This window comes from Narcine bancroftii, chromosome 12, assembly GCF_036971445.1.
Source record: "Narcine bancroftii isolate sNarBan1 chromosome 12, sNarBan1.hap1, whole genome shotgun sequence".
In the NCBI taxonomy this organism is placed as follows: Eukaryota; Metazoa; Chordata; class Chondrichthyes; order Torpediniformes; family Narcinidae; genus Narcine; species Narcine bancroftii.
Genome location: NC_091480.1, coordinates 61542651 through 61559567, shown reverse-complemented (window position 1 = coordinate 61559567; position 16917 = coordinate 61542651). Strand labels below are relative to the sequence as shown.

The 16917-nt window shown below is 47.1% G+C and overlaps 1 protein-coding gene across 3 annotated transcripts in view; it reads right to left on the bottom strand.

Annotated features, from left to right (window-relative positions):
- Window positions 1–16917, bottom strand: part of mars1 (methionyl-tRNA synthetase 1) — a 32847-nt gene that overhangs the window by 7589 nt on the left and 8341 nt on the right. For 2 of the 3 annotated variants that reach the window (XM_069906285.1, XM_069906286.1), the window contains exons 3-11: window positions 10896–10974; window positions 8802–8936; window positions 5338–5413; window positions 4408–4577; window positions 4014–4126; window positions 2118–2234; window positions 1461–1664; window positions 944–1145; window positions 179–253 (exon numbers count right to left, since the gene is read on the bottom strand). In XM_069906285.1, coding sequence (XP_069762386.1) covers window positions 179–253; window positions 944–1145; window positions 1461–1664; window positions 2118–2234; window positions 4014–4126; window positions 4408–4577; window positions 5338–5413; window positions 8802–8936; window positions 10896–10974 — 1171 coding nt within the window. The remainder of the gene's footprint in view (window positions 1–178; window positions 254–943; window positions 1146–1460; window positions 1665–2117; window positions 2235–4013; window positions 4127–4407; window positions 4578–5337; window positions 5414–8801; window positions 8937–10895; window positions 10975–16917) is intronic. The other variant, XM_069906287.1, reaches the window with a different exon arrangement.

Genomic DNA, 16917 nt, shown 5'->3' with positions numbered 1-16917 from the left:
TCTCCCCTTTTATATTTACTCCCGCCCCCCCCACCCCCCCCCCCCCCCCCACGTGTGGTCATTTAATTGTAATTACTGCTTGCTGGAGCGTTCTACGTTCCTGCACAGTTGCAGCAAGCAAGAATGTCAGTGCATCTCGGATGGTACTGTGCATAGAATAAACTTTCACCGTATTTACCTTGGGCAATTCCAAAAACAAGTGGTTTGAGCTTTTGATGACAGGTGTGTTAATGCATATCTTACACCGAGGATCCTGTAACAATCACAAATCAGATGGGTTAGTTATGGTTCCAATGTCTGTCACATGCCCGCAATGATGGCTTTTTGGGCACGTTGTGAGCAAGGGATGGCCTCTCTGCGTGTTGCACTGGTGTAGTGTCATTGTCATCCTGCACACCACAGGTCTTTCAGCCCATCGCCTACCTGCTGACCCAGTCCCCTACCTGAGCTGGACCCCTTTTCCTGCGTTTGGCCCATCTCCTTCTGAACCTTCCCCATTCACGGACCTGTCCAAATGTCTGTTCAACGGTGTAATTGTCCCCTTCTCCACCACTTCCAGCTCGTTCCACACACCCACTACCCTCTATGTGAAGAAGGTGCCTCTCAGGTCCCCTTTAAATCTCTCCCCTCTACCCTTAAACCTGTCCCTCTAGTTTTACACTCCCTGACCCTGGGGAAAAGACTGTGACCACCCACCTTATCCAAATGGTAGAGGTGGGAATTACTACACCATTTAAAAGACATTGAGACAGGTGTGTGGACAGGAAATGTTCAGAGACAGGCCAAATACAGGCAATGGGACTAGGTTGGTCGACATGGACGAGCTGGGCTGAAGTGCTTGTTCCCACAGTGTAACTCTTGCACGTTGAACGTCATGCTGGCACATATACACAAACAACTGAGAAGCATGTGATAAAACGCTAATGAGGGATCAGTGGCCCACCTTGAGGTCGACAGCGTTGATGAGTTTGCCACAGAGGTCACACTGGTCCCCTCGAGCCTCCTGGTAGCTACAGAAGGGGCAAATCCCCTCAACGAATCGGTCCGCCAGGAAACGCTGGCACTTCTCACAGCACAACTGGTCCACCGTCTGACTGGTCAGGAACCCTCTCTCCTGCAAGCGGCTGAAGATGTCCTGGGCAATGCTACAAGGAGGACATTGGTAAGGGGCAGGGCTCCACTGCTTTCTCGCCTCCCCCCCCCGACCCTCCCCTCTCCCTCCTGCTGTGCGTGGTAATGACAGGTGTCCTGTGGGGGAGGTGGGTGGGGAAACCCGTGTCCTGTGGGAGTCTGTTGGGGGTGGGACCAGTGTATGGCTGTACTGCTGACCCGTCCACAGACGAGAATCGTCTGGACCCCCGACTGATGTCCTTCCCCCCGCCACACCCCCGCTGATGTCCTTCCCTGCCACCCCCCCACCTGACATTGTGCTCTGACTCTGAACAAGTCCCGTACCATACCGAGTCTGGTGCTGTGTGCTGGTCCGCCCAAAGTAGTCGAATGAGATATTAAACCAGCGGTAGATACGGGCGTGAATAGCGTTGTATTTGTCACAGATCTGGCGGGGAGATAAACCTTCCTCCAGAGCCTTGGTCTCTGTGGCCGTGCCGTACTCGTCCGTCCCACAGATGTACAGGGTGTTCCACCCACGTAGGCGGCTGTACCTGCAAGGGTGGGGTGAGAGATATCCTTCACTGACCCGGCTGAATGGTGTTCACACATGGACAGCCCCTTTCCAGCCTGTTTCCCTGGGACAGGAGGCCGTTCAGGCCCTCTCCAGCCTGTTACACCAGGAGAGACAGCCGTTCAGCCCCTCCCTAGCCCGTTACCCCAAGACAGGAAATATTAAGTACTTTCCTATCTGTTACACAGGGTCAGGGAACATTCAGCCTATTACAAGACAGGAGGCCATTCAGCTTCTCTCCAGCCTGTTACCCTGTGACAGGAGGCCATTCAGCCACTCTCTGGCCTATTGCACTGGAACAGAAGGTTATTCATGCCTCTCTCCTAATCTCCTTCATCCTAACCCACCCCCAGCTAAGCAGCGTGGACAGCTCCCGGGCCCCTGATCGAGGCAGTTTGGGGCAGGTTACCGACTCGCCCCTCCCTTACCCTACCTGGCAAAGACATCGGCACTCAGCACACAGCCAATAATGTTGCCCAGGTGGGGGACGTTGTTCACATATGGCAAGGCACTGGTGATGAGGAGATTCCTCTCATTCTTCTGGGGTAATCTGTGAATACACAGAGGAGCTCAGAAAAAGGATAACACTAACAACAGAGAACAGGGCAGCCCTTTAGCCCACGTGTCTGTGCTGACCACAAAACCCAAGTCAAACTCAGAAACCATTTGGACTGCCCACCCTATTACTGCCCCTCATCATTTTACAAACCTCCATCAGGTCTCCCCTCAGCCTCTGATGCCCAAGAAAAACCAACCCAGGTTTGTCCCACCTCTCCCCGTGACCCATCCCCTCCAATCCAGGCCACATCCTGGGGAACCTCTCCTGTCCCGTTTCCAAAGCCTCCACGTCCTGATGGGGCAACCAGAACTGTACAGAGTGTTCCAAAGTTTTATCTCGCTGCAACGTAACCTCCTTGCTTTTCTACTCAGGGCCCTGCCCCGTGAAGCCCAGCGTCCCACTCCCCCTCTTTATCACCCCACCTCCTTGTGTGACCACCGTCAGGGAGCAATGGGCCTGGACCCTCAGATCCCTCCGCACATCAATGCTGTTAATTCAGGTTGATATATAGGACTACGTGTTACAATCCCTGACATTTCAGTATTGGTTTGATTGATATCCCCCCTCATCGAGTTAGTAGGGTCAGATGGAGGATGACTAGGGAATACTATCTGGTATCAGACACACCTTCAGCTGTATTCCCTGATATCCTTAGGTGTTTTGGCCTTTTTAACACAAGAGACCCTCTGCCACGGCAGGCTGATCAGACCTGGGTGTGTGTCCCAGGGTCTCCTAGCGGTCATTTGAAGCCCAGATAACATCCTTCCTTTTTAGCCAGTGACCACTCATTTCAGCTGAGTCTTCCCATTCCCTGAAAACATTCGCCTTGTATCTGACCAAGGTGCACTTGTCCGAATTAAATTCCATTGGCCATTTCTCTGCCCACATCTGTGACCGATCTGCATCCTGGTGTATCCTTTGCCTACCCTCTACAGTGGTTCTCAACCATTTCCCCCCCCAACTCACATACCAGCTGAAGTAATCCCTTACTAACCACAGAGCCTGCTCCACAAGTGTCCACAAATTCACCCACCTGAGTGGCATCTGCAAGTGAGTTTTGGAGGGGTAAAGGGTGCTGTGAGAAGGACGTATGGGAGAGGGAAGTGGAAGAGAGGGGGTAGAAGGATGGGGAGGGGCTGTGGGAACATCAACGAGAGTGAGGATAGCGAGGTGGGGGAGAGGGAGGATACGGAGGTGAGGGGATCCAGTGGGGAGAGGGGGGATCAGAGCTCAAGGTTGGTGGTGTGGGGGGCAGGGAGGGAGGTTCAGAGCTCAAGCAGTTGGGAGGGGCGGGGAGGAGTGTAGACAGGGAGATCCAGGCTCAGGGATGGGGGGCAGGGGGGACTTGTGGGGAGAGGAGGGATAATCAGAGCGGGGGTTGGTGGTGTAGCGTAGATTTTTATCACTCAACTGGAGGGAGAACTAACGCTTTTATTAACTTACAACTGGTAGAGTTCACAAACAGGCTTCAGAGGGGTTCAGGGTTTAGGCGGGAAATCAGGGTTATATACAGGCCCTTGGGGGGGAGGAGACAGGAGGCAGGACCAGTCGTCAGTACAGCACACTTCTAGTGAATCTTTGTTCACTACAGAGGGGCAGGGAGGGATGTTCAGAGCTCAGGGTAGGGCAGCTGGAGAGGGGGTGGGGGGGAGGCGTAGGCAGGGAGGTCCAGAGCTCAATGTGGGGGGGAGGGGAGGGAGAGGGAGGGCAGTCGCATATGAATTGGGATATAGGGGAACATGACGACTCCCGAGGGATGAGGATACTCACATCGGCTGCTGTACATCCCGGGGTTTGGGGAGAGCTGCCAGTCCACTGCACCAGGCTTCCTCTGCCTTCCGTTCATCCTCCTCCGTGACCCTGCGATCCAGGCCTGCCCCACCCTGAGGACACAGGTGCAGGAACCACAGCTTCAGAGAGCAGCGTCTGCCTTCAGTGGTTGGAGTATGGGGCCATAGCCGTTGGAGGTAAAGCAGGCTGGGGCACACTAACACTTCACACACATACACAGGCAGACGTGCTTAGACACACAGACAGAAACGTGCAGACAAACACAGAGACAGAGGTAGGGATCGCCAAGGAGCTGAGGCACCATCTGTAACTGGTGCCCCACCTGCAAGGGACTGGGAGGTGAATGAGGAGTTCCCCTCTATCACAGCCGTACCTGTGTTCCATTAGCAGTGAGCTGGTCAGCCGACGGAGGAGGTGACTGTTTCTGCAGGTAGCCTTTGAAGACCTGCACGCCTTTCCCCTGGAGCACTGCGTCCACAGCGGCAACGCAGGCTCCCATGCAACTCATACGCTGGAACCACTCCCACAGAGACACAAATCCACCTGCAGTGAAAGGACAGCAAGTTTATAATGGCAGACAGGGTAGGAAATCAAATTAATTTGTTCCCTCCATGGGACAGGTTGACGCGGAAAAACGCTCAGCCCAGCCCACATCCCTCACAACCTTTCATCATGTACTGGCACAAATGTCCATGAAATGACAGGAGGGAGGTGGAGAGGGATGTCCCCTCCCTCAAGTTCCAGAGTCCACATATCAGAAGCTCTCTCCTGGAGCCAGCACATCGAAGTATCCGTGAGGAAGGCACAACGCCACGACTTTCTCAGGGTCTTCAGCACATGGTTTAACTTCTCCAGGCAGCCATGGAACATACTGACTGGTTGAATCATGGTTTAAAACTCAAGTGCCCAGGAGTGCAGGGGGACGTAGACTCTGCTCCCTCCCTCAGAAAATATGACCAGACTGCCCTTTACCTTGGAAAATATCTGACACTGCACCCTCACTCAGAAACTGACCCGACACTGCCCCCTCACTCAGAAACTGACCCGACACTGCCCCCTCACTAAACTGACCCGACACTGCCCCCTCACTCAGAAACTGACCCGACACTGTCCCCTCCGCACTCCCAGCCAATTAGGGCCAGGTTCCATGCTGTTGAACTCTCTGATAGGGCCTCAGGGACCAGGAGAAAGGGTTGTTTCTCAGGGTGAATGTATCTGAGGGGGTGGAGGGATCAGGTCCTCTAGTGGGAAGCTGCACTTACAACCGCGGCAGTAGTTGAAGGAAGCATCTCTGACGCGATACCTTGAAAGTTGACATCATTCTGCAGGAGAGGGTGGAGTGTTCCCCAAATGACAACGTCAGCCACAGTCACTGCATCCTTCAAGAGATCACAAAGACAACCCGACTTTGTGTGTCAGTGAGAAGGGTTCTCCGGCAATTTGAACACTCACATAGCCATGTAAAGTGAGAGAAACTCACAGAGAGAGTGAAAAGGAAGGTCATAAGCACACAGCAAGGGGAGCACGAGAGCACGGTGGAGGTCTGTATGGGGAAGGGTTGTGGCTGTCACGTGACAGCCCTGCCCCCTACCTAGTCGGAGGACACACCAGCTGCCAATTAAGGTTGGGTTCTAACCCATCCATTGGTGCACACCTTGCAGGACTGGACTTTCCAGCCTGCCTGTACTTGGCCTTGGGCCATTGGCTGTTGTAATTAGATTAAACCCCCTGCCACAGAGTCATTGGCTTGTGTGGGCTTGTCCCGCCAGCACTATAAAGATGCCATGTGCTCTTTGCTTTCTCTTTGCTTCATTCCAGGACTAGAAATGTGAAAGGGTGCTGGAGAAACTGTTGGTAAGATGTGCACTGTTAAAAGGGTTGGGAGTTTTTAATTAGTGTCCCTTGTAGCATCGAGCTGTGCCTGCATCGAGTTGAGGGGTGGTGGGGCATTGTAGTGATTTTTCCCTGATCATTGTATGTACCAGTTCTGTGTGTGTGTGTGTGTGTGTGTGTGTGTGTGTGTGTGTGCGGGGTTCTGCAGGTGCCTGTGCCCATCTGTGCTGCATCAGTTACCATTCCCCACACTTGCCTTCTGTGAATAAAATCCTTCCCTACATCAAAACTGTGTTCAGAGTCCTTGCCTTTGAGACCTACCAAACCTGTTTCCTCACTCACAACAGGGTCATCCACGAGCATGATGGCTGTGGGGGAAAGATGCCGTCTTTTCGCCCATTGCTGTGTCATCTCACACCCCCAAGCCTTCTCCCCTACTGGAGGGTCCTTCAGGATCTCCTTTCCTGGGCAACGGGAATTGAGAATGGAATCCCTGGAGCAACTGCAAGAGCAGGACTTTGAATGGGAGCAGGAAGCACCGGGAAAAGTAGGTGTTTGTAAATGTCATCCATTGGTTCATTGACTAAAGGAAGGAGGTGGGGGGGCTTCAGTGGAGTGACCACCATAAGGCCTGGGCAAGCAGAGGTGGTGGTGCAGGAGTTGAGGTAAGGCACCCATTGAGTAGTAAAAGGATTTAGCAAGGTACATGTAAGGGCAGGATTTTCTTATTTTTTTTGTGTTTCATGGACGATAGGAATGGCAGCCAGGGCAGTAGGTGGATAGGCAGAGAAGCCAACATTATCTCTGGTGACCTCATCTGTGAGATGTGCATCCAGTTGCAGCTCCTTTCCAACTGTGTTCGGGAACTGGGCCAGGATGAACTCCAGATCATTCAGGAAGCTGAGGGCGTGATAGGCAGGAGTTGCAGGGTCCGAGGAGGCAGGAGGAGGGTAGCTGGGTGACAGTCAGGAGAGGGAAAGGGAACAGGCAGGCAGTGCAGGGCCATTCCCATCAATAACATGTTTTGGAGGAGGCTGACCTACCAGGAACAAGCCACAGCAAACAGGTCTCTGGCATTGAGTGTGGTTCTGTGGCTCAGAAGGGATGAGAGGTGAGCTGTAGTGATATGGGACTTGATAGGCGGACAGATAGGTCGAGTATCCCGGATGGTATGTTGCCTCCCAGGTGCCAAGGTCCAGGATTTCTCAGATCAACCTCGGCATTCTTGGAGCAAGTTCATGGAGGGAAAGTGAGCAGCTTGATGTCGTGGTCCACGTAGGGACCAAAGACGTGGATAGGAAGGCCACTCTGACATCTCAATCACCCACCCAGGCCACTCCTACAACACCTCCCAAAGCTGATGCCTCTCGTGCCCAGGGTACTGGGTACTGACAATCCAAACACAACATGGGTGCTCATTTCACCATCCCAGAAGGGCAGGCTCCTGAGTAGAGGTCTCCTGCGCAGGAGTCGTCACCGTTACATCAGGGGCCGAGGTGGAGCATTGTGTTACAGGTTTGGAAAGGTGGTTCAGCAACTCCCCAGCCGCCTGGAACTTGAGGCCGGGAAGAGTTGGTGTGAGAAGTTGTAACCCTGTTCAGTGACAGAATGCTGATGTTCCTTTCAAGAGGAATAGAATATAAGAGCAGGGATGTGATGTTGAGGCTTTATAAGGCACTGGTGAGACCTCACTTGAAGTATTGTGAGCAGTTTTGGATTCCTTTTAAAAAAGGGAATGCTGATGTTGGAGAGGGTTCAGAGGAAGTTCACAAGGATGATTTTGAGAATGAAAGGGTTGTCCTACGATGAACATTTGACAGCTCCTGCCCTGTATTCATTGGAATTTAGGAGAATGAGGGGGGTCTCACTGAAAATTTTGAACGTTGAAAGGCATGAACATAGTAGATGTAGAAAAGTTGTTTCGCACGGTAGGAGAGTCAAGGTCAAGAGGGCAAAGCTTCGGATGTGCTTAGAACAGAGAGGCAGAGGAATTTCTTTGGCAAGAGGGTGGTAAATTTGTTGCCAGAGGCAGTTGTGGAGGCCATTGGGTGCATTCAAGGCAGAGACTGATAAGTTCTTGATTAACCAGGGCATCAAAGGTTATGGAGAGAAGGCCGGGCAATGGGGAAAATGGATCAGCTCATGATTAAGTGGCGGAGCAGACTCAATGGGCTGAATGGCCTATTTCTGCTCCTCATTCTGGCCCCACTCCCAATCAATGGGCTCTAAGAAAAGAGAAGGGAGAGAAGAGTTGAGACCATCACACACTCCTGGATCTGAGAGTGACGCTCCCTCCATACCATCCCATCACACACTCACGGATCATAGAGTGATGCTCCCTCTACACCGTCCCATCACACACTCCCAGATCAGAGAGTGAAGGTCCCTCCACACCATCCCATCACACACTCCCAGGGTCAGACACAGAGTGAAGCTCCCTCCACACTGTCCCATCACACACTCCTGGATCAAAGAGTGAAGCTCCCTCTACACCGTTCCATCACACACTCCCAGATCAGAGAGTGAAGGTCCCTCCACACCATCCCATCACATACTCCCAGGGTCAGACACACAGTGAAGCTCCCTCCACACCATCCCATTACACACTCCCAGGGTCAGACAAAGAGTGAAGCTCCCTCCACACTGTCCCATCGCACACTCCCGGGGTCAGACACAGAGTGAAGCTCCCTCCACACCTTCACATCACAAACTCCCAGGGTCAGACAGAGTGAAGCTCCCTCCACACTGTCCCATCACACACTCCCGTGGTCAGACACAGAATGAAGATCCTTCCATACTCCCATCATGTACTCCCAGGGTTAGACACTGAGTAAAGCTCCCTCCACACAGTTCCATCGGGGAGGGTGGGGAGACAGGTTGGTCTGTTGCTGCCCCTCCCTAATATGCTACCCTTGATCTGCAGATAGAACTTACCGAGGTCAGGTAAAGTAGGTTCTGACTGCTCAGAGCCTGGTTGAGTTTGGTGAGCTGCCTCTTGATCATGCCAACAGCTTTCTCCTTCTCCCTGACCTGAACCAGGATCAGTTGCAAAGCTGTACAAACAGCCGGCTACAAGAGGGAAGAGTCTCAGTGAACTATCATCACATGGAACACGGCACTGCGATGGGATCAGACCGGGGTGACGTTGTACAACCAAGACAGTACGGAATGCAGTTATCAAGAAGGATCAGTGAGATCGGATCAAAGGCAACGTCATTTCATCCATGTAGTCTGTGCGGCAGTCTGGTCACGGCGGGAAAGAATCTGTCCCTGAACCTGGTGGGGCATGATATCACACTCCAAAATCCTCTCCCCGATGAGAGGGGGTGACCCTGTACTACTGAGCGGGGTACTACGTACGGGTTGACAGGCTTCTCACTGTGTCTTGAGCTCCAGACCACAATCAGTGTTGATTGGTGGGAACATCTCCACAATCCCACCACAGGGCTGCGTTCCTAGCCCCCAGCTGTAGTCACTTTACACCTACGACTGTGTGGCTCGGTACAACAACACCATTGACAAATTCACTGACGATACCCCGATAGTGGGTTATTTTAAAAGGGGTGATGAGTCAGCGTACAGGAGGGAGATTGAAAACTTGGCTGAATGGTGCACCAACAACAACCTTGCCCTATCACCAAAACAAAGGAGCTGATTGCTGACTTCAGGAAGGGAAAACCAGAGGTGTACAATCCAGTCAGTGATCATTGGAGGAGCAGAGGTGGAGAGGGGGAGCAAATTTAAGTACTTGGAAATCACTATCTTGAAGGATCTTTTCTGGACCCAACACACCAGTGGCATCGTGAAGAAAGCACATCAGCGCCTCTACTTCCTCGGGAGTTTGCGGAGGTTTGGTACGACACCAGAAACCCTAGCAAATTTCTACAGAGGTGTGGTGGAACGTGTGCTGACCGGCTGCATCACAGTCTGGTGTGTGAACACCAATACCCCTGAGCGTAAAACCCTCCAAAAGGTATTAGACACAGCCCAGGACATCACAGGCAAAACCCTCCCCACCATCAAGAATATCTATGGGGAACACTGCCGTCGGAGAGCAGCATCAATCATCAAGGACCCACAACACCCAGCACACGCTCTGTTCTCACTGCTGCCATCAGGAAAGAGGTGTACATGCCACAAGACTCGCCCCACCAGGTTCAGAAACAGCTGCTCCCCCTTCACCATCAGACTCCTCAACAACAAACTCAATCAGGGACTCATTTAAGGACTCTCACTTTGCACATTATTGATGTTTTTCTCTCTGTTGCACAGTTTACATGTGTACACTGAGTCCCTTTTTTCCCCACAACCAATAAGTGGTAATTCTGCCTGGCCCGCAGTAAAAGGAATCTCAGGGTTGTACTCTTGACAATAAATCTGAACTGTTGGGGCACTGTTCTGTTCTCCATTTTCCAGGCTCAACAACAGGTAACATTTACTACTTCTGAGCCACAGAACCTCCTGACTGTGGGACTGTAGGCCATCTGTGAAAGCAGGGACAAACCACACACTTCCCAGAGTGCAGATGGGGCTGAGGGTTTGCATGGATCAGGTGGGCAGAAAGGCATGTTTGTCACATCCTCCAGTCTCTCTAATCGGTCAAGATCCCAGCATCTGCAGTTTCCCAAGTCTCGAAGGGCGAGGGGTGACCTCATTCAACTGTCTCCAATCCTTTGGGGAGATACAGAAGTGTTTCCTCTGTGGCAGCAGCCAGACAGGATCAGGGACTGGTCGTTTAAGTGGGGGGGGGGTGGGAGAGAATATCTAAGGAGGGTGGGTAACTGCCCCCCCTTTCCCTCCAAGGGTGGTGGGGACTGGAACACTTGGGGGGGGTGGGTTGTGGGTTAAGGAAGAGGGAGATATGGGATCAAGGTCTGTGAGGACCTGGCACAGGAGAGATCAGTCACAATTGTATTGAATGGTGGGGTGCTGGGAGACCCATCCTTCTCTGCCTTCTCCAGCAGACCTGCCCAAACACATGGGGAGACTGCGGATCACCCTCTCTGAGCCATCTGCAAGGCCACTCACCTGAAGCTGTGTCGCCTCCCATTCCAACCATTGATTGGTGGTATCGACTGGTTCCTTCCCACTCACCGTGAACAGGTACCTATGCAAGGGGAGGGGGAACAACCACAAATCAGTCGAGTATTGGGCCAGGCTCAATCTACTACCTCTCAGGAGAGGAGGACGGGAACATTCCACCTCCTCTGTCGCACCTCTCTGGGTGTACCCAGACTGGAAAAATCCTGGTTTGGAAACAAGTGCCCAGGAACACAGAAGGTTGCAGAAACCTCACCAAGTCTGTCACAGGCACTAACCTCCCGTCCATTGAAGACGACATCAGGAGGCACTGCCTCAAGAAGGCAGCCGATATCATAAAGGTCCCCATCACTGTGGTCACCACCTCTTCTCATTGCCCCCTTCAGCAAAAAGTACAGAAGCCTGAAGTTTTTCATTTCCAGGTTCAAGAAGTTTTATCCAACAGTTATCAGGCTCGGAGTCGTGGCAAGATTGCGTAGAGTCTAGATGCGCAATCTCGACCTCTCTGGCCAGACTTTCAAATACCAGTTTTTTAACCCTTTGTTTTCAAGTTTAAACTTTTTAAATTTTAGTTTAAAGTATTAAGGAATTACTATGGCCACTAATGGTAAAAAGACTAAGCCTCAAGTTCAGAAGAAGTTACATTTTCGAAGTGCTGAAGATTTGGGGCCTAGACGACTTGATACAGCTCAATCTCTTCAATGTCTAAACCCCAAAGATTGCCTGTGGGGGCTAAAAAAAAATCTATTGCTCACCAAATGAAGGATGGCGCTGGAATTACCCATTCTCCGGAAGAAGGTGCATGTTCCCAAGAAGTGGACCCCGATTTGAAAAGCCTTTCGATTTCAATGGAGGGAGCACGCAATAAGACGACTCCATTGTTGGAAATGCATCAGGTAGCATTTCAATCTGAAGAAATTGTTTTTCTTCGTGAATTGATGAAAAAACGAGATACGGGGGGAGACCAGCGGCAACCCCCTGAGGAAGTCGGAGTGCCGTCGCTGGGAGTCCAGACCCGCAGTAAATCTTTTAAAATGCCTTCTGTTGAGTTGCAGCAGGAGCTGCAGTTACCTTGTTCTGCCACTATGTCAGAGAGAGCAGAGCTGAGCTTTACTGAATCACAATTGAAGGCAGCTATTCAAGCTGTTATAAAACCTGGAATGGATTTGTTGACATCTCAAATGAATGAAATGGTTCAAATGAATGCTGGTATGAGATCAGAATTAAATATGGTTAAGGCACGTGTGGATGCATCTCATGAAGAATTTTAAAAATTTCAGACTGCTTTTTTGGACTGTAAACAACACAGAAAAAGTATTGAAGGTGGAAAAATCAGTCATAGAATTAGGAGAAAATGAGAAGGAGCGAGAAAGAAAAATAGATTATTTGGAAAATCAAAGCAGAAGGAATAATGTGAAAATTGTTGGTTTGCCAGAAGGTATAGAAGAACAAGATCCTCTTCGTTTCTTTAAAGACTGGATTGGCACTGGAAAGAGCCCATGGAGCTTTAAGAAGAACACCCTCAACTGGTCAACCACCGAGACCGGTAATAATTCTATGTTTGAGTTATTTGGATAGAGAAGCAATACTTCGACTTGCAGTACAAAATGCGAGACAACGACAAACCCCATTATTGATTTAGAATAGCTGAGTCTTTTGTGGCGTAAAGGTTATAAGTCTACTTTTCGTTACCCTGCAGTGTTGAAGGTGTTTTATGGAGACTATCAATTTCGGTTTTTTGAAACTGATCGTGAAGCAATGATTTTTGCTGATTCATTGCCAGATACAAGAGGACAAAGACGTAGTCCACCATTATCTCCTAAAGAAAAATCTGGTTGCTCTGGAAACAGAAGAAATGGCAGAAATGGAAAAAACGGGAATGGAGTCTTCCTCCTTCTGAAATGGGATCTTCGAGATTGGAATCTTCTGGATGAAAAGATTTTTTTTAAAATTCTTTGTTTTTATTATTATGATATTTTGATGTTACTGACTGGCTGGGGAGGAAGAGATGTGCACTAAGTTCTTTACCAGTCATCAGCCACTAGTGGGTGACCCACACCCAATTTTTGTTTAGGGGATTACTACCTTTTGGTAGTTTTTTTTGGGGGGGGATATTCTTTTTCTTTCTTTGTTTTAATTTTTTTTAAAATTTTTTAGTTTTTAATTTGTGATCTTTTTTTATTGGAGGGCCTATATACGTTGATTTGAGTTTCTATGTAAAGATATTATTGGTATTTAGTAATAATAGTAGATATGTCAAAGTTGAGGTTTGCTACTTTTAATGTTCGAGGATTAAACAGTCCGATTAAGCGTAAGCGAATCTTGGTGTATATTAATAAAATGAAAATTGATATTGCCTTTTTACAAGAAACACATTTGAATGTGAAGGAAAGTGTGAAATTAAAAAGGGACTGCGTTGGGCATGTATATTCTTCTTCATTTAACTCTAGAGCTAAAGGTGTAGTAATTTTGGTACAGAAAAATTTATCTTTTGAATTACAATCAATGGAGGAAAAGACAGGATGTATTCTTAATTGAATTGTGAGATTTTTAGTGAATTTTGGACTTCACTTAACATTTATGCTCAAAATGCAGATGATGAAGTATTTATTTCCGAAGCATTTTTATGTTTGGGTCAGGCTAATTATATATATATATATATATATATATTTTAGTTGGTGGTGATTTTAATTGTGTTTTGGAACCTTTATTAGATAAATCTCCGAAGAAAGTTAAAAAATCCAAGATGGCAATTCAGGTTCAAGCATTGATGAAAGATCTTAATTTAGTAGATATTTGGAGACGTCTTAATCCGACAGAGAAAGATTTTTCCTTTTATTCATCTAGACATGAATAGTTTTCAAGGACTGACTTCTTTTTAGTATCAGCACATTTACAAGGGAAAATACAACAAGCGGAATATAAAAGTAGGGTGATTTCAGATCATTCTCTGTTATATTTTACATATGAAACTTCTGAGAAAATTCAAATAGCTTATCGTTGGAGATTTAATACAATGTTGTTAAAAAATATGGAATTGATTTTTTGAAAAAACAAATTAATTTTTTTTGAAAGAAAATTCTAATTCTGTTCAAAGTAAGTTTGTATTATGGGATGCTATGAAAGCCTATTTGAGAGGACAAATAATTAGTTATACTTCTAAAATAATAAAGAATCGATTAAATTAGAGTCTTGAATTAAGAGAAAGATCGATGAGTTAGAAAAGGAATTTCAGAAAGATGCTACAGAAGATCAGAAAATAGAATTATCTAGGTTGAAATTGAAATATAATACTTTGCAATCTTATCAATTTGAATGTGTGATTAATAGGATTAAACAACGGTATTATGAATGGGGAGAGAAAGCACACAAGGTATTGGCGTGGCAATTAAAGAAAGAACAGATATCGAGGACTATTAATGCTGTTAGACAGAATTCTCTTATTACATAAATCTCGTGAGATTATTGATGAATTTTATTCATTTTATAAAGTTATATACATCTGAAGGAAAACAGGAAATTGAATCGATTGATCTTTTTTTAATCACAGCTGAATTTACCGATATTAGAGGATGGAGATATACAGGAGTTAGAAGAACCATTTACTGATTCGGAAATTAAAATGACTATGCTGTAAATGCCGAATGATAAATCAGCTGGTGATGATGGATTTTCGGTTGAATTTTATAAAATTTTTTATGATGATTTATCTACAGTGTTTGGGGATGTATTACGTCAAGTTGGAGAACATTATGAATTACCTGAGTCTTGTTCTAGTGCTTTAATTACAGTAATTCCTAAAAAAGATTGAGTTCCTTTGAAAGTATCTTCATATAGACCAATTTCGGGAGGAGTCACGTGATGGAGTAGTGGCCGGACAGTGAACTCCAGCCCTCTCCAGAAAAGTCGGGAAAAACAAGAGAAAATACAAAGGCACAGAAATACAAGTTAAAGAAAAGTGAGTATAAAGGTGGAAAGAAGATGGAGACAAAAGAAGAAAAATCAAAATCAACGGTAAGAAGAGAGGAAGAGAAGACAACGGAGGAAAAAGGTGAAGGCCTTACCTGTCCGAAGAGGCCCGCTGTGGAGAGAGGAGCCCACTACCTCAGGTCGGTAGAAAAAGAACTACAACAATGGCTCACAGAGCCGAGTAAAAGTGCGCAACCGCGCATGAAAAAAAACACACCGACGGGAGGGGGGACCAGCTGGGGAGTCGATCTCCACAGCCGGCAACGACAGCTGCAGAACACCTGCAGCAAGAAGAGACCACAGAAGACAATTGAAACAAGAAAGAAGAGGAGGAAAGGGCAACAAAGAAACAACAGATGGCCAACCCAGAGGAAGAAGAAGAGGAAGAATACAGTGAAATAGATAAAGGGAAAGGCAAGGTAAAGGATATACTTGCTCTTGTTAGAGGATACATGGAGTCATTTAAAGAATGGCAAACACAGGAATTCAATGATATAGAAGAAGAATAAACAACACAGAAGAGAACATGAATAAAATAGATATGACCTTAACAGAAATGGGGAAAAAAATGGACAAGATGGAAGAACGGGCAGTAGCAGCAGAAATGGAGGTAGAAGACTTAAAAAAGAAATTGGAGAAATCTAATAAAAAAACTAAAGAGACACAAGAACTACTAGCTCAAAAAATAGATATAATGGAAAATTATAACAGAAGAAATAACATAAAGATAGTGGGCCTTAAGGAAGATGAAGAAGGCAAGAATATGAGGGAGTTTATAAAAGAGTGGATCCCCAAGACCCTACGATGTCCAGAACTACAGCAAGAAATGGAAATAGAAAGGGCACATAGAGCATTGGCCTCTAAACCACAACCACAACAAAAACCAAGATCTATTGTAGTAAAATTCCTAAGATATACTACAAGAGAAAAGGTACTGGAGAAGACAATGGAAAAAGTAAGAGAGGGCAACAAACCACTGGAGTATAAAGGGCAAAAAATCTTCATTTATCCAGATATAAGTTTTGAACTCCTAAAGAAGAGAAAAGAGTTCAATACAGCAAAGGCAATTTTATGGAAGAAAGGGTATAAATTTACACTGAAGCATCCTGCGGTATTGAAAATATTTATTCCAGGACAACAAAACAGACTGTTCTCGGATCCAGAAGAAGCACGAAAATTTGCAGAACAATTACAAAAATAGACTGAGGGATGAAGACGGGTAATGAGAGTAAAAATGATCACGATTGATATGTATGTGGGTAAAGACAAAAATAGACTGAGGGATGAAGACGGGTAATGAGGGTAAAAATGACCACGATTGATATGTATGCGGGTAAAGAGGTATAAGAGTGAATAGAGACAATGGGCATACGTGAAAGTATCTGTAATTAGAGGAAAACATAGATAGTATAGACAAGAATTAATAAGGGAAGGTAATGGAATAGAGAGAATAAGGAGGGAATTAAAAGAGTGACCTTTGTGACATATGAAAAGTGAAATCTTTTCTGGGGGGGGCTGGGTGGGGGAAAAGAGCGGTCACTGCAAAATCAGTTGACGCTTGCGAGTGGATTCGCAAATCCAAATGGAGAGGGGAGATGTGGTTGTCCGACAAGGGATAAAGGACAACTCAGGAGGGGAAGGGGAGATTGGGGATAAAGAAGATAGAAATAGGAGAATAAGGAAAATGTTGGATGTTGTAGGAATGTTGTCTGGTAAAGAGTTGAAAATAAGAAAACAGAAATGGAAAAGGAGGAAAGGTAATGATGGAAAAACGGAAAGAGAAGATAAACAAAATATAAAATGGCTACGCTGAACTACATGACTTTAAATATTAATGGAATACATAACCAAATTAAAAGGAAGAAACTACTAAATTTACTGAAAAAGGAAAAAATAGATATAGCATTTGTCCAAGAAACACACTTAACTGAATTGGAGCACAAGAAATTAAAGAGAGATTGGGTAGGACATGTAACAGCAGCATCGTATAATTCAAAAGCAAGAGGAGTGGCTATATTAATTAGCAAAAATGTGCCATTTA